This window comes from Ovis canadensis, chromosome 12 (genome assembly GCF_042477335.2).
Source record: "Ovis canadensis isolate MfBH-ARS-UI-01 breed Bighorn chromosome 12, ARS-UI_OviCan_v2, whole genome shotgun sequence".
Classification (NCBI taxonomy): Eukaryota; Metazoa; Chordata; class Mammalia; order Artiodactyla; family Bovidae; genus Ovis; species Ovis canadensis.
Genome location: NC_091256.1, coordinates 33,154,656 through 33,172,790, shown reverse-complemented (window position 1 = coordinate 33,172,790; position 18,135 = coordinate 33,154,656). Strand labels below are relative to the sequence as shown.

General features: G+C 39.3%; 1 protein-coding gene and 1 long non-coding RNA gene across 2 annotated transcripts in view; one reads left to right on the top strand and one right to left on the bottom strand.

Moving 5' to 3' along the window:
• Positions 1-3,059, bottom strand: part of LYPLAL1 (lysophospholipase like 1) — a 30,853-nt gene extending 27,794 nt beyond the window's left edge. The window contains exon 1 of the mRNA XM_069545387.1: positions 2,892-3,059. Coding sequence (XP_069401488.1) covers positions 2,892-2,985 — 94 coding nt within the window. The 5' untranslated portion in view covers positions 2,986-3,059. The remainder of the gene's footprint in view (positions 1-2,891) is intronic.
• Positions 3,060-3,085: 26 nt separating this feature from the next.
• Positions 3,086-18,135, top strand: part of LOC138416370 (uncharacterized) — a 50,091-nt gene continuing 35,041 nt past the window's right edge. The window contains exon 1 of the long non-coding RNA XR_011247647.1: positions 3,086-3,190. This is a non-coding gene — a long non-coding RNA (uncharacterized lncRNA). The remainder of the gene's footprint in view (positions 3,191-18,135) is intronic.

The following is an 18,135-nucleotide window of genomic DNA, read 5'->3' as shown; positions in this document are numbered from 1 at the left end:
TTCCCTTGTCTGCACAGTCTAACCCAATATTCACATAATTCACACATGTCTAGCAGCTAAAATATCATCTATATGGTGAAATCTGCTCTGATCACCTTATTTAAAACGGTAATCCCACCATACATCTCATTCTCCTAATCCTGGTTTCTTTCTTTCCGAAGAATGTACTATCGTTTACCATTAATACGTCTTCCAGTAGAATGAAAGGCCCTTGAGAGCAAGGGTTTCTGTTGTTTTGTTCATTGTTGTATGCCCAGAGTCAGGAACAGTGCTTTGCACAGTGACCACATAATAGGGATTTCTTCAGTGAATGAGTTCATGCATGCATGACTGTTAGGCAATTGGATAAACAGGTCTAGCGCTCAAAGGAGATCTAAAATGAAGACGCATATTTGTTTCACATGAATGGAGATAAAAATAGAATCTGTGGGCTTGCATGGAATTTAGCCTGGGGAGAAATATGTAGAGGGAATAACAGAAGAGGAGCGAGGACTGAATTTTGAGGAAGTCAACATCAATGGCCAGGGAGAGGAAAATGAATGTGCAAAATAAGCCACAAAGAGCAAACAGCAGCAGAAAGAACCAGGAGGGTTTCAAGAAGAAAGCTGAATGCTGCTGACAGTTCAAATAGAAGGATGACTTGAAAAATGCCCATTATATTTAGCAACACAGAGGTTACTGGGGACTTCAGTAAGAGCCAACTCAGTCAATTCACTAAGACTTACTATATGGGGAGAAAGCAGGTTATATAGGGTTTGGGCCTATGTGAATCTTAGCGCTCAGTGTGAAATACAGACATCAAATTAGGTGAAGCATATAACAGCGTGAATTAATCTAACCTGAGAAGTGAATGAAGCTAATTAAGTTATCATGCTTTCATCATCTTAAAAGAATGTATTGGTATTATAGTAACTGAAAATGCTCAAATTAAGTTGGCTATATATAGCACATTTACACATGATGCTCTACGGTTGTCATACCCTATAAGAGAACCTCAAGTTTTTAAGATTAAAAAAAAACAGTATCTGCCTCTAAACCCTTTTCTACCTTGAAAAGCAAAACTAAATGCTACAAAAGAGCATGGATCCATCTATTCACAAAGGCCAATCCTTAAAAAGCCAGCACCTGATTCTAAGAGTAGAGAAATTGTTAACACTGGTTTGCCACATTTGTATCAATCAGAAGTCAAGCATATACTGTAACACAACCACATATATCATTGTCTAATGTAAAATCATATTCTCAGTAACTTGGAGCACAAAATACATAGGAACTGCATTATACTTGCATAAGCGGCAGGATTCTTTGGATAAACTCTTTGTTGAAAGTACAAAGGGGGAAAAAAAATACTGCAGGTATAAGTCTGGGTTTCAGATACATACAGTCACAAATTTAGACATGTCAGTAATTTGAACCTGAAAGGAGTAAGGAAAGTAACTTTAAGCACAGTGGCCCAGGCGGAAACAAAGAAAAGTCTCAGAGTTTTTCCTAAAGACATTGTGGAATATTATTGATTAAAAGGGCTGTAGCACTGGGGAATTTCTGGGTGTTTATAAACACCCTTGCAGCCCCACATAGTATTAGTATTAGTCTCTGAGTTATAAGCATTGCTGTCATCTTAGGCCTCTCATCTTCTAAGTATATTTCATCAGCCAAGAATTTCCCTTTAAATATCTTTGGCCTTTTTCTTCTCTATTTCCAAAATGATATACACTAGATTAAAATTTTTTCATTTTACCTCTCCAGAGCACTGATTTTGGACTCAGAGATCTGGGTTCAAATTCCAGTTCTACCACCACTGATAGTAATAGCCAAGTAACCTTGGGCAAACTATTCAATCTACCAAGACTCATTTTTAAAATGAGAGTATTTCCAGGTTTCCATCCTGTACCTTTGCAATCCCCTCCCCCATCCAATCACTGTCCTCTCTCAGCCTACACAAGTCTTGGCTCAAAGACCATTCCTCTGTCAAACCTAACAAGCTCTTCATCTTCCAAAAGCTTTGATAACGCCTAACCATTTTTTCCCCCCTTAAAATTCACTTGGCAGTAAATCATGCCATGTTGGGCTCTCTCCACTGCTGAGTCAAACTAAATGAAATGTTTTTACCTTTCGGTGGGCCCCCTGAGGACACAGGCTGCGTTTCATTTCTTTAAAAAACATTCCCCAAGAACTTACCCCAGGCCGCAATAGGGATGCAAAAATTCAAACAAGAGTTGTTTGAAAGAAAAAGAAGGGAAGCGGGGAAGGCAGGAGTAACTACAGGTAAGTGTAAGAAACACTATACAGAATTGAGTACCTTTATGAAAGGCAGGTAGTGGAGGCAGAACCTGCCCCTGGGGCTCCGCTTTATTTTGCGGGCTGAATGACAAGAGGGGTAAAGAGAAGGAAGGAAGGGGAAGGAGAAATGGTGGGGGTGGGGGGCACTTTAGCCCTGGCACAGTGCCTCACAGAAAGGAGTACTAATCCACTGCGGCTAAAACTCAAATCACTAATAGCTGACTCTGAAAAGTACTAGATAATGTATTTGTCTCTAGGAGAAAACGTATCTAACTTGCTCTGCTTAAACTTGGGGGAAGGGAAGGGGCGGGGGATGGCAGGTAGGGATCCCTTGTGTGGCCAAGCGTTGCAATGGAGAATGTGAACAGAGGGCTGGCCAAGTGACGGGGCACAAAGGCCAGAAGCGAGGACCGCGGGGCAGCGGCCGCAAGACAAGAGAAAGGAAGACAAGGGGATACGGGTGTGGACAGGTTACCAGCTCCTGTGTCCACATCCGCGGGGGTTAACAAGGAGGCAAGGTCATGTGTGCCTCCACGAGGGCAACACTGGGGGAACCGAAGAGGGGGGCGTTTCCCATGCTGCAGTAACCTGGACGGAAAACTGTAATCCACCTGAGCCATGCAGAAAGATCAGCGAGGCGCTGTGCCTCCCAGCCGGCGAAACCATGCAGCGTCGCAGGTGCGCTGAGCCCGACGGGGCCGCCATGACTGCGGCCTGGACCAGAACTGCGCGGGCCCCGCCCCTACGCCGTCCTGCGGGACCGCGCACGTAGGCGCGCAAGGGGCGCGCCTGGAGACGCGCTTGCGCAGCGGGGTTGCGCAGCCCTGCCTCTGGGTGAAGTCTGAGGCCGGTTAGGCTGTACTGAGGGTTTGGATTTGCTAAGACTGGTGTCATACAGGTGACTCCTTTGGTAAGGCTAATGGATATACTTATTTGCTGTAGGATTTTCCAACTGCAGTCCTAAAACTCAAGGTTGCTTTTTCATTTGGAGACATATAGGTGTCATGATTTAGCACTGGGCCACTTGGGAAGCCCTATGTGAGTATCTGAAATAGGCAGATTCATCAAGACGAGTAGAGTAGTGGTTACCAAGGGCTCAGGGGAGCAGGGAATGAGAAGATATTGTTTAATGGGTACAGAGTTTTTGTTTGGAATGATGAAAAAATTCTGGAAATAGTGGTGATAGTTATACTACATGTGAATGTATTCTATTTAATGCCACTGAAACATCACTTAAAAATGGTAAATATTTTGTTGTGTAGATTTTATCACAGTTTTTAAAATACAAAAAAAAAAAAAAAAGCTTAAAAGCTTTCTATATCAAGGCCTAGCAGTAGAGATCTTTTAATACTGATGGCTACAGCCCCAGAAGGGGCTTCCCAGGAGGTGCCAGGGGTAAGGAATCTGCCTGCAATGCAGGAGACTCAAGAGACCTAGGTTCAATCCCTGTGTCGGGAAAATCCCCTGAAGTAGGAAATGGCAACCCACTTCAGTATTCTTGCCTGGGAAATCCCATGGACAGAGGATCCTGGCGGGCTACGGTCCAGGACCCACACAGTCAAACGTGGCTGAGCAGGTTCGTATGCAGCCCTGGCAGGTGGCTCCTGCCTCCTGTAAAATTCAACAAGAAACTGTAGAACTTTTAGGTGCTCTTAAACGCTAGCCTTCCATTCATTGTAGACTGTACCATATTTAAGCAATTGCCATTTTTATTTGCTCAAGGTAATTTGTAACTCCCAGTTGACTAAACTGCTTATCTTCATGGATCAGATGCCAAGATAAGCTCTAAGCTATCACAGTGTTATACCAATGCTGTCCATGGGAATGGCCCTAAATGCCAGTAGTTAAGAAGATCGAAAAGAAGCTGAGTCATTTATCAAGTCTCTAGATCTTCAGCAGAGAATACTGAGAACAAAGTAATTAAGGAGGACAGGCTGGGATGGACAGAGCTCTGATAGCCAGTTCTCAGAAATTGCTTCTATCTCTAGAACTGCCTTCCCACTTGAATTCTGAATAACTTTCAAGAGCCAGGTGAGAAAAGGGTGGTGTTATAGGAGAGACCACTGGATATATGCCAGGTAAGGCTTTGAGTTCTACTCTTAGAACTCCATTTACTGCCTGAAAAACTTTGCTGTGCCCTACCCCCATGCTTTTGAAATGACAAGAAAAATCAGAAACATAATTATGATGATGATTGTTGCTAATAATAGTAATAAACTCCTGAAATTCATTGGGACTTACTAAGTGTGAAGCACTGTCATAAGTAAATTCCTGTAAAACTGAGACAAGCTGGAACCTGGGGCCTGGGACCCTTTGCTGCAGTGCTTACACCTGGATAGATATCTCCTCCAGCAGCAAAATATTAATACAAAGAAACTATAAGGGACTAAAAATAACTGCACGTGCAGTTGGGAAAAATTATGGAAAACAAGATACAGAAAGACCAACTGCCACTTATGAAGAGCTAGGAGCTAAAGCAGGGGACTGCTACTCTTGCCTGGAAAATCCCATGGATGGAGGAGCCTGGTAGGCTGCAGTCCATGGGGTCGCGAAGAGTCGGACACGACTGAGCAACTTCACTTTCACTTTTCACTTTTCATGCATTGGAGAAGGAAAGGGCAACCCACTCCAGTACTCTTGCCTAGAGAATCCCAGGGATGGGGGAGCCTGTTGGGCTGCCGTCTATGGGGTCGCACAGAGTCGGACATGATTGAAGCGACTTAGCAGCAGCAGCAGCAGCAGCAGCACATGCTTCCTGCATGTACCACCATCAAAGCAGTAGGCAAACCAGTTAAGCCACTCCTCCAGCCCAACCCATGGGCACACCCCTACCCTCTCCATATTTAAAGAGCTAGTTCACCACCACCAACCCTCACCCTACCCCCAGGTGAGCAAGGGAGTAAGGAAACCTGTTGCTTGTTCTTCCTCCCCTCTGCTGCAGCAGGGACTCCAGTAAAGCCTTGTCTGAATTTTTTGTCCAGCCTCTTATCAGTTTGTATTGATTAAGGAGCCCATTAAAACCTGGTCGGTAACAAAATTGCGTGTTATTACTATCTGTTTTGGCCAGTGAGGCTCAGAGGGCTAAAGAATTTGGCTCAAGGTCACACTGCTAGTCATTTGTAGAGCCTGGATTCATATATTGTTTCTAGATAGATAGTGAAGTCGCTCAGCTGTGTCCAACTCTTTGTGACCCCGTGGACTGTAGCCCAGCAGGCTCCTCTGTCCATGGGATTCTCCAGGCAAGAATACCAGAGTAGGTTGCCATTTCCTTCTCCAGGAGATCTTCCCGACCTGACTCCAAAGTCCAGGACTTCAACTGTTACACACATTTTATACATGAGTTCACAAAAATTAGTGTATGTTCCAACTATTTTATTTTAGAAAAACAAAAAAAGTGCTTCTGGAATTTACACTGTAGCTCTTCAGAGTCTTAATCGATTAGGAGTTCTGTGTTTCTTCAGATATCCCTAAATCTCCTGGTTTTAATTCCTGATTTGCTCATATACCTTGAGTGAGCATCAGTTCACCTTGAAGGATCATTAGTTTAAGCAAGTACCTAAATGCTGGGATTCTGAGTTTCACCTAAAACTTGAGCCTTCCCAGATTTAGGATCATTATTGGAATAAGCCAGATTTTTCCAAACCTAATCAAAATACCCCTTTGTTTCCAGTGATTTCAATGCTTAGCTATTGTTGCTATTCCTTTCATCTTTATTTATAGAACAAACAGAAGGTTTTAGATTACTGTAGTTAGAAATGCCATCTGGTAGGCAACTATTGAAAAAAAAAGTTTTGTTCCTTTCATGTAACTTTGTTTTGTAACTTTCATGGTCTTTTCATCCTTTACTTTGAAATGTAATGAAGTTTCAGGATGGTTGTTTGCTTCTTTTTATGGGGGATCTTTTGCCCTTTTGAACTTGGGGGAAGAGTTATCCTTGGGAGATTTTTGTTCACTCTTTTACTCTTTGTGTATCTCTTCTTTTGGTTGTTGTTACTCATTTCCTCTCAGCTAGTCTATATGCCATTTACTGATACCCTTTTGGTAACTTCATTGTTTAAACTCACAAGAACAGGTAAATAAAAGCAAAAACCAAGTAAAAACAAAAAAACAATAACCAACCCTCCCTTTTTGCAGGGTTTTAAGCCCCATTTGGATCTAAAGATATAAATGGTAGTGTTGGAATTTAGTTTGCTGCTATAAATTTAGAAATCCTTAAGGACATGTTTATTAGTTTTTAAAAAAAGATTGAAATATTAGCCATTTAGAGTGGTATATTTGGTACTTTCAAATGATCACAGTTAAATGGAATCACTTTAGTCATGAAGACAAGACAGTTTTTATATTTGCTTTCATCATTCTAGAGCATCAAATCTTACCCTCTCCATTGGTTGGTTTTTATCTGTTGCATTATTCCAAGGGACAGAGAAACACACACACAAACACACACACACACATAACTGATACATAGTGGATAGAATGTCTCAGCATTAGGTAACTTTGTACATTTTGTAAGTCAGCAAAGTAAATGTTTTATGAAAGAAAAACTAGAAAATACTTAAAGGTCCTGAATTCTTATTAAACAATAAAACTGAACTTTTTAGAAATGAATGGTTATATGAGATTATAAACTTTAGTAAAATTATCTTCTCAATTCTAGGGACCTTAAATTTTTTCAGTTCGGTGCTTCTGGATACAGATGTGAGGAGTCCTCCTACTTTACCCCACTATTCCTACTGGATATACATGGCATGTATATATGGGGTCTTTGCAGACCAGGAGGTCAGCAGGGGCATTGTCTACTAGGCTGAGGCAGCATGGTGGGGATGACACATGACTTACTCAAATGTGGACTAAATACAGTCCTGGAGTATGGGCGCTTATCACTCCTGCTATATTATTGACAGTCAGAGTGATTCACATCAAAGCAGTGTCCAGGCCTTGGGTGAGGACAGTGGAAGTTTCTGCCTCAAACATAGGCTGGGTATCAGTCTATGTGACTGGACACTGGAACAGTGTTCTCTGCATTGCCATATGACTCTTCTTTAGGAAAGGGATCATCTCCCTTTTGAGCACTTTTTCCGTGATGAGTTTCCATATTTCTAAGCTACTTTCTGGAAACACCTCCTAGTCAACTTCCTCTAAGTCCTTATACTCCTCTTGGGAATCCCTCTATTGATCTTCATAATGTCTGTGGACTCTCCCATCCATTCTTTACTCTTGCATGACAGATCTTGATGGCTCTTCAATTTCAGAGAAAGAGTTATTAGCAACGCCTAACCAGGTCCTACTCCCTTGAGGGTGGGGAAGGCTCAGTCTTCAGACTGTCCCCATGGGCTGGGGGGAAGATGATGCAAGCCATACACGTATATTTTTGGAAAAAAAAAAAAGGAAAGTAATAAGAGCAATTTCCCTATTAATACAGTCTGAACTTTTATATCCTGCCACATTCATTTAAGAACAGATGAAATGTAGATGTGATCATAATAGCATGCAATGAGCAGAGTACTGAAGTGATATTCCACCTTCAGGAGTAACAAGCTATGTAACATTATTCAGGCCATTTAGTCTCTCTGGACCAGTTTTTCAACTGTGAAATCAAGGAGTAGGGCTTGGTAAGCTCTCAAGTTCTGTGATTCTACGGTCATGAAGGAATTTAAATTTGTGACACATGGTACTTCTATAAATATATTTAATTATACTTTTAATGTTATGGCTCAAAACTCTGTTATACTGCACACACTTTTGTTTAGTAGTATCAGAAATATCAGCAAATATAATTTTCCTTCTTCCTTGTGTGGCTGATTTTAGAACCTTTAGTCTCTAAGGGTTCTTCCTGATGGTTTCTAAAAACCAGGAAAAAGAGGGTTTAAAGGGTCTTTTAAAAACACAATCAGATCATACCAATCCATCTTTGTAATTTATAAAGTAAGTGCAATGTATTCTGAAGTGAACTACTTTCTAGTTATCTATCTATCTCTATCAGTGATCAGTGGAAAATATGTAAAAGTATGACAATGGATTTTCTGTTGTCATATCTATATTTCATTAGAATATACAGAAACTGTAAAATCCTCTTTAATTCATATTCTAAAGGCAAATACCATTCCTTTGTCTAATTATACTTTCAGAGAATTTTTTAACAAAATGCTGGCAAAATGTGAGCCTTTAAGGGAAAATTTTTCTTTGTATAGGTTAAAAATGGATACAAGTAAATATATTAAAAATAACTGAAAGCAGGGTCTTGAAGAGATAGTTGTACTGCTGTGTTTATAGTAGTGCTATTCAAAATGGTCAAGAGGTGGAAGCAGCCCAAATGTCCATCAAGAGATGAGCGAAGACAAAGTAATGTATATAACACAATGGAATATTATTCAGCCTTAAAAAGGAAAGAAATCCTGTTACATGCTATAACACAAGAGAACCCAACCCAGGGATTGAACCTGGGTCTCCTGTATCGCAGGCAGATGCTTTACCATCTGAGCCACCAGAGAAGTCTTGAGGACATTACGGTGAGTGAAATAAGCCAGTTACACAGAGATACATACTCTATGATTTCACATATGAAGTACCTAGAGTGGTCAAATTCATAGAAACAGAAATTAGAATGATGGTTACCAGGGTTTGCTGTTTTAATGTGTACGTGCTGTGCGGTGCTAAGTCGCTTCAGTCGTGTCCGACTCTTTGTGACCCCATGGACAGTAGCCTACCAGGCTTCTCTGACCATGGAATTCTCCAGGCAAGACTACTGGTGTGGGGTGTCATTTCCTTCTCCAGGGGATCTTCCCAACCCAGGGATGGAACTTGCAGTTCTTATGTCTCCTGCGTGGGCTGGCAGGTTCTTTACCAGTAGCGCCACCTGGGAACCCTTCATGTGTATAGAATTTCACATTTAAAAGATGAGAAAGCTCTGGAGGTTTATTTCACAGCAATGTGACTATACTTAGCACTTCTGAACTGTACACTTAAAAATGGTTAAGAGGGTAAATTGTATGTTATGTGCTACTGTCATTATTTAGGTAAATAGATGCAAGGGACAAAACAGGAGTTTAAGGCAGCGATTATTCAGAAAGTTAATTTGGCACTCATTACGTATTTTCATTTGTGTGCGTTTTGTTTCATTTGCCTTCACAGAGTTTAAGAGAATATAAGAATATATGTGAAAAGATACATTTTTATTAAACAGTGTTGAAAATCTACAAACCCACACACAGTTTCAACTAATTTAGACCAAATTGTCAGTGTTGTGTGGTGAAAGGTGCATTTGGTTTGAGGTACAAAACCTAAATTTAAATACTTTTCCTCTCAACCCTGTTACCTTCTAAACCATAATTTCCTTAGGTGCAAGACCTGTTTTACTTGCAAGACCTATTTTACTTATCTTCCTGAGATGCCTAGAATGGAATCCCAAATATTACTCGTTGGAATTGAATTATACTTTTAATTGAGTTATATTTTGAAGAAAAGGTATGAAAGAAGGGTAAAACTCTACAACCCAGTAGAAATATACCTGACGTTGGTCATGTTGGCAGTAGCCAGGAAGAGCCATAAATGTGGACAACCAGACAAGGCCAAAGCCAGGATCACAATATTAAGACCGGTTTCCAGCTTACTTGGAAAGCAGAACTTGTTGAAAAATCACAAAATGCCTTGTCAAGAAATTCAGTAGTGAGAATAAAGCAAACCTAGGATATGAACCTGAGTGAAAAGAAGAACTAGGTCATAAGGACAAGGAAAAGGATGAGCCATAATCCAGGAAGGGTGGTTGCTTAAAATGTGGCATATGTGATTGGAGCACACAGGTCAACCAGCCTGTGAAGACAGGACGTGGTCCTGTGACAAGGCTGTTACAGTGATGGTCATACTGGAGAAGGGATGGTCCTGGTCTCTTTTAGGAGATTGTGATTCAGCTTAAAGTTATGGGCCACCTCAAGTAAAAGGGAGACACACACACCCCAGTGCACTTTGGGGGTTTTCTGAATCCACCAAATGACTCCCTAGAAAAGTGTGGCCCTCAGGTGCTCCATGCTCTTCTGTGTTTACTTATGAGATTAATGTTGATAATATCAATCCTGTTCACAACAAGCAGGGCTTATGAGAAGCCTCTGCTTAAATCCTCAGCTAAACCTTAGCACTGTCTGCCTTGTGCTAGCTACCATATCATCCAGCTTCATTGGTGGGAGAAACATGATTGACTTCTATAGAGATTGTCTCCAGAATTTTTTTCATTATATGTACTCTATCACTAAAAAGATTTTAGCATATCTCTTATATTTATGTATGTTATATAATGTATTGTTTAGTAATTCATTATATGCATATGCAACATAAATAAAAGTAGAAATCTGAAAGCTTGGGATGAAACTAAGATATAAACAAGTTTGAATATCTTCTTTCTGCAGTCCAAAGGACTACCCTGTAAACTATTAAGATCAAGTTACCCTATTTAGAAAACTCTTTTTCTGGAAGATGATACTTGCATATCTGAGCATGGCAAGAACAAGGAAATGAGGTCATTTTTATGGGAATGCTTCATTTTAAGAAAGCATGACATACATCTCCAAGTCTATATATATCAGACCAATTAAATATGGTATAATTTGTATTTCAATGAGTATCTATTTCTTTGACCTTTTGGACGACACAGTGGGTTTTTTCCATCTTTCTATTCCCAGTGCCTTGATAGTAAAAAGATTCCTCACAGTTCTTTTTTTCAAAGGTACTTTTACATCTAATATAAAGTTTGCTTTTACAAAAGCAGTTTTCAAAACACTCTTCAGGAACACCCTCTATTTATTTCCCTGTTGATTCCTGGAGACAACCAGTCTGTCCTCCTCTTTTCATCGTGTAGAACAGCAAGAGTTCTCCCAATGTGCTGTACCCACTCTGGGCCCCTTTCCCTTTTCACCTTCTGATCTCTCAGCCAGGGATATCTCTCCCCTCCTTTACTTGCTCATTCATTCTTCAAATTTCAAATCTATCTTCTCTTCCTTTGTCTGATCGTTATGGAGCCCAAATGCCCCACCTACCTGCTCCCCTGGTAGGCATGGCCACCACAAACCCCGCATTTGCACATTTGACCATTTACTTTCCTGTCTCCCACTTCCCAGTCCCCCACAATGGCCCTAAAATACCAGGAAAAATAAAGATCTTGTCTAGCCTGGTTGCTGTGTGATCACAGGAGCCTTTGAAAACAGACAAGGAAGGCAAAAGACCCGGTGGAGGGATGATGCAGAAGGGATGATGCAAAGCTTGAGAATGACTTGACTCCCCATTGCTGGCTTTCGAGCTGGAGGCTGGGGACTATAAGCCAGAGAAAGCAGGCAGCCTCCAGAATGTGAAAATAGCGGATGAGAAACTGGGAAACTCAGTGCTACAACCACGTGGAACTGAACTCTGCCCCACAGCCTGAATGAGTTTCAAAGCAGGTTTATCCTCAGAACCTTGAGAAAACCTTGATGTCTGAATCATAGAGGAAAGAGCCAGCTGAGCCATGCTGTGCCTAGACTTCTGACTTAATAAACAGCTGTAATTTTTAAGTCAAAAAATAAAGAGCTTCCATTTAATGTTGCCACTGTGCTAAAACCTGTGCAATGATTCTCTCACTTGAAGGCAGGCTGCAGTTGTGTATTTGTGTGTGTGTGTGGGCATGTGCACACACGTCCGCACATGTGGAGATAGAACTGTTGTTTAAGTTTTTCTCCTATTCTCCCCATTAGTTTATATTTACGCAATTATTATAGAATGTGTAATAGACAAAGGATGTTCACAAATATCATTCACTACAGCTGTGTCATTAGGAAAAGCACAAGAGAGAAATAAGCAATCTACTTAATAATTTCCATTTTTAAAAACACTGAACACTAGCTTTTGGAACTTTCACTGGCAAAAATCACAACTTCTTGCTTCAATTTGCAACAGTGATGGTCTTTGAAAAACTGTTTATCCGGGTAGTTTATTTCTTTCTTCTAACAATTTGTATATTCTTCTTACTAGCATGGAAGTCTAAATGGAAAAACATTAATAATATTTTGTTTATGAACACAAGTGGGTTGACTCTAATAAAAATATTGATTCATGTCTTCCTTCTCTGTGAGAAATGCCACCCATAAAGTTAGCTGGCACTTGCTTCTAGTAATAATATAATTTCATGAAAGCCAGAAAAAGTACATACCTTCCACTTGCAAAAGTGTGAATTATTTATTTTTCTTAACAAAAAAATATAAAGCACATCAGTGTTCAATGTTAGCTGAAAACAATTTAGCAGCAAATTTTAACTAGACTATGTAAGACATCAAAAAGGCTTGTCATAACATAGACTATAAGAGTGTGTGCCCCTTTCTATAGAGCACAAACATAAAATTTTAGCTCTAAAAAAGTTTAAAAGATAAGGAATAACCAGCTTTCATTGTTAGTTTATTTCCTGTTTTTAAAAAGAAAGATTCACATATGCTATATAGATTTAAATCTTCCTCTTCTCCACGAAAAGTATCCCATTTATGTAGGTTTTTTACATCGTGCAGGTGGAGTTGATAGACAAAAAAATGTGCTTCATGGTTATGAAAATCATCACATATACTAACAATTCCCATCACTTACCTCTCTAGTCAGAGAACATTTCTGCTCAGTCACATGGTTAACATCTGGAAACCACTTGGGGTAATAGCTACCACCAATTTGTCCCTTATTCAGGGAAAACTTGGTAGAATGGGGCTAGAGAAAGTAAATTTCGTGTTTCCTTCAACACACACACACACACAGACTCAAATCTCATCATTGTCTTTAAGCCATTCGTTAGACCAGAGAAAAAACTGAACTATCAATAAATATATTCCTTGTCTTAAAGCAAACTTCCAGAAAACATAAAAACATACTGCAAATGAAATGTCTTGATTATTCCAGTTCACACAGGTCATGATTTCTCATTTTGACCCATGGCCCTGGTCATAAACACAAGGCACATGCAGTTTTTCTTATAAGCTGTGCATTGTACAAAGCACCAAGTTTCCCTCATCACATCATTCAGGGGCTTGTTCATTTCTGAGTAAGGAAAAGAAGAAAACCAGGGAGTGTGGCATTAAAACATCAGCCAGACTCTTTGTACCTAATGGCAGCCATTTCTTAACTGCATCCCACTGATCTCCAGGGCGTTTTCAATAGGATCAATTCAAGAAGCCTCTCTAGGGATTTCATTTCAAAGATTCACATGATCTAAAGAAGAAAGAAAGAAAAGACACACAAGTACTGTAAAGAAACAAGTAATTTTTTCCCCCTTTTCTATAGTGGTCCATGTCACAAGTTAGAAAAATGGTTTCTCTTTATATTCAAGGGTTATGCTAATCATGCCAATAATGTGGGGATCTGAACCTTAAAATGAAGTCCTTTGAAGAGAGAACTTTAATTTTTGGCTATGGCTGTTGTTCTCTAAGGCTGTCATTGTTTATAATTATTTTCTTTCTTAACCTGTGGTTGACTAAATCCAGTCCTCAAAAGATGTCACCACATGCCACATGGCTACAGCCCAGGCTGCTCTGCTCAGCTGTCTTGACTACCTCCTACATTGTTTGAAAAAAGTGCTTTATTTTATCCCTAAGAGGGTTTTTGCCAGGCCTGGCTGTTTTGCTGTTGATTCACTTAAGCTCACTTAAGCCTTTTGGTTATTTTGTGCCTAGTCCAGTGAAGTTGCATTGTGATGGCCGTCATTTGAACTCAAGTAGAGGAAAAAAATCTCATACTAAGTGATACAAAATCAGGGATTACTCACATATCCATGTGTTTCATTAATTTAAAATTATCTAGTATTCACCACTTCTCAAAATAAAGTCAGTCTTTTAAATATATATATATATACACACACACATGCATATATTATTATATATTTAATATTTAATATATAATAATAATATATATATAATCTTCTCTTCCAAAGTTTAGCCAAGTTAGGTGGCAATGGTTTAGTTGCTGTTTCGTCTTACTCTTGTGACCCCATGGACTGTAGCCTGCCAGGCTCCACTGTCCATGAGATTTCCCAGGCAAGAATACTTGGGTGGGTTGCCATTTCCTTCTCCAGGGGATCTTCCCAACCCAGAGACCAAACCTGTGTTTCTTGCATCTCCTCCATGGGCAGGTGGATTCTTTATCACTAGCACCACCTGGGAATAACTTCACCAGAACATCGGCAGGCAGTCATTTTTAGATTATGTCTTCTACCTCATCTCCAATTCCAGTGGGTAACCCAGTCCTAACCTATTACGCTTTCCCGATCTGCCCTCACCTCCATCCTTAAAATCACTACCTAAATTCAGGTAGTCTTTGTCTATCCCTAGTCTACTAAGAAGGACCGAATGAGTCTCTCCCTATAGCCTCTTTCAATCTACCCAATTAGTGTCCTTTAAGTTATTTCTGTGTTGCCAGAGCTACCCTGTTACATACATGACCATGCCACTCCTCTATTTAGAAAGAAGAATCAACTCTGATCTGAGGTGTTTCTAAAAGTTAGCTTGTCCTTTGTGTCTTCCCAAGTTAAAATATGGTCTATGTATAAAGGCTGGTTGGGATGACCAGTGCATAACTTTTGGCCATGTGGTTTTTACTTGAGAGATTGTTTTTATTTTCTTCTGTTGTTCAAAGTTCCAAGTGATGTATGTAAAACCATTTCTTCCTCTTTCCAGATGCAGTTCCCTCTGCTCTAAAACGGGTTTCTCAATGTAACTGGTCGCATCCTAGACCCATTTGCCTGCTGTTGCAGTTTCCTTGTATCCCAAGAAAGCCATGTTAAATGATGGAATTTGGGTTTCAGTGAGTTCTCTTAAAGATGCCTCATTTATTTCTATAGAATAATCTTTTCACTTGGCATAAAAGTTAATGTCACTTTTATAAGTGCTTGCTGAAACTGAAATGTCCAGTGTGCTGGCTTTCCACCTGGAATAAAATTAGGATTAGGATTAAAAGGACTCACTACATTGAAGAAACCCTAGATTTTAAAAATTATTTTAGAAGATTCCCCATTGTTATTTTGTATTAAACATGCGCAAACTAAGCTGTGAAGCCAATTAAAGTTGTTTCTGATTTACTCTGACTGCACATAAGCATTCTTATTCACTATCAGTGCCAGCTTGAGCATTATCCAAGTCTTAACGCATGGATCTCCCCACTCCAGCCACCACCAATCATAGCTAGGAGAATATGACCATATTTTTTCAAGCCTTGTATAAGATTTGTAAAGGCTCTTCTACTCTACCGCTCAGTGTAAAGTATTATTTCATAGAAGACTGAAAGTTTGATTTTGTGTTGATTTTTAAGCCTTTCACACAACATAAATATAAAAAGCTTTATCTGAGTTTACTTGTACTGTCTCACTCAAGATGGATCTTAAAAATGCTCCAAGAATCTCCCCCTTGTTTGTCACGTGTTAGGGTGTGTGTGAGAGCCGGGAAAAAAAAAAAGCCAAGGATTAAGTTTGTTTATCTTAAAATTTTTAGCTTGTCGTCAATCATTTCATTTTAATGTGCTACATCATACTACAGTAATTGTTTTAACCCATTTTCTGCTGACCATACCAACCTTCTGTGAAATCAGTTTAAAGTTGTTCCTTTTGAAATTCCTCTCCAAAAAACAAGGAAAATATAGATTTGAAGTGATTATAGGAATAATCACAGTAAAATCCAACTATTTAAGTACAGTTTGAACTTATATTTTTCTCTACTGGCTCACAATTTCTAGCATATTTGTCATGCAAGGCACTAGGTTATATATATATTTTGCAGGATATAAAAACACCCAGATTAAATGGGTCAATCAGTTCATTAACTAGTTAACTAACTTCCTACCTCACTTTTTCTCTATTTACATAGCTGTTTATATTTGTTTAGGGGAGCCAAACATGATATCCTGAAAATCATTCTCATAAGCTATTTACTCCACATAATAGAAGTTTTGTGATACAAAATCACACAATTATAATGTTCTTAAAAACACACACACACACACACACACACACAACCCTTCCCCCATCTAAAAGAAAAGTTATAAATTTAGGCCAATATAAACTTGTCAGAGTTCTCGCTCTCAATTTCACACCAGGGCGTGGTGCTGCACAGCTGGGGAGCTGAGCTAATAAGTGTTGAAAAATGAAAAATGCTGCTTTATGGCATCACATAAACTGGCAAAAAGAATACTTTTACCTCCACCCCATTTTTGACAAACAAATGGCAAAATGTAGATGCTGTAAGAATGAAATTTTATGGTATTAGGCCCCTGGGACAAACAGAACAGTCTTGTGGGATTTTCTTTTTATTGAATACTATATGTAATAAGAAGTGGCATAACATTTATAAAATCTAATCACTTTTGTTCCATTTTTGAACCCCAAAGGGGTCATTTCTAGGAAAGCTGTTGGAAACACTGAATAATGATCTATTTATCCAGTAGTGAAACAGGATTATCCCTTTTACAAGGAGACTGAGTTTTCCCTAACAATGTAAATGCTATAATATGAATGCACACATTGAGGTTTTTGAGGAACACCAGGTACAACAAACATTTATCAAACACCTATAATGGCATTCAGAAAGTAAGGCTGAGTCCTCTTAGGTAATTTACATTCAATACTGAAATCAGGATGCAATTGATCTTCTTGGGTTGATTTTGTTTCCTGTCTGATGGCCATTCACTCATTCTCACTCATCAGCCATTCCTTCAGCACTCAATCTGCAAACATCTAGTGCAGGCTTACCATGTCCAAGTGCATAAGCCTACTTGAATGTCTGAAGTCACAAGAATGACATCATTAAAGCAAGATGACCCACATTTATCATGAGGGGAAATCCCTTAATGCAGGGGCTAAGAACCCACCTGCCAGAGCCAGAACAAGGTTAGCAAGGAAAGAGCCAAGAGCATGCGCAGTCAGGGTACATTCCATCCCCATAGAGAAACTCTGGACTTCACTGAAGGGAGGCGACAGAGCAACTCAGGACCCTCCTCTAAGGCGTCTAGATATTGCTGGGCTCCAGTAGCTGGGAATTCCCAATTACATTTAAGTAACTATGATTATCTATTTTATATTTACCTTCCCTGATTTTCCATAGCTAGAAATATAATGTCTCTCCTCTAAACTTGCTAAAATGGTATCTGAAACCTTCTTAAAGAAGTTACTAGTATTTACCTTACATTATAGATATGTATACTTCTTGACTCCCTACAAAATGTAAACTCCTAAGGGTAGGGCTAAAGTTTGATATATCCTTTACTCACCCACAGTATTTAGTACAGTGCATTCTGAATATTCTATCATTTGGTTGAATAAGTATCTTCAATGGAGTCAAGCATACATAATCTAATATAGCGTCAGATAATACTACAGTAGTAAATAAAGACAAAAATACAAATACTAACTGAGAAAACTAAAAAGCATGACTACTATTGAGAGAAGTACCATTCAGGCAGTCTAAATCATGTGCTAACTATTAAGTAATAGGACAAATGAGGGAACTCTGACTATAGTTTTTAAAATGTGGAATTATATGAATAAGTCACTGAAAAGTGACTTTCCCCAAATTTCCCAAAGATTTTGAATATACTTTATAGGACACAACCAAAGACTACAGTTACATGTGCAGTCATATTATCATTTTTATATTTCATAATTTAATAAAATCCATCACTGGAGTATTTCCTCACAAACAAAAGCAAATTCTGCAAATGCAGATGATTTCCAGGAACGAACCCATTTCCCCATCACTGTTATTAATCTCAGTGTTTGTTAGTTACTACTATAAGCTATTACTGAATCTACAATTACATACACTGAAATGGTAAAAACAAGAAGGATTGTAGTCAGTTGTAGTAGGTTCTAACTAT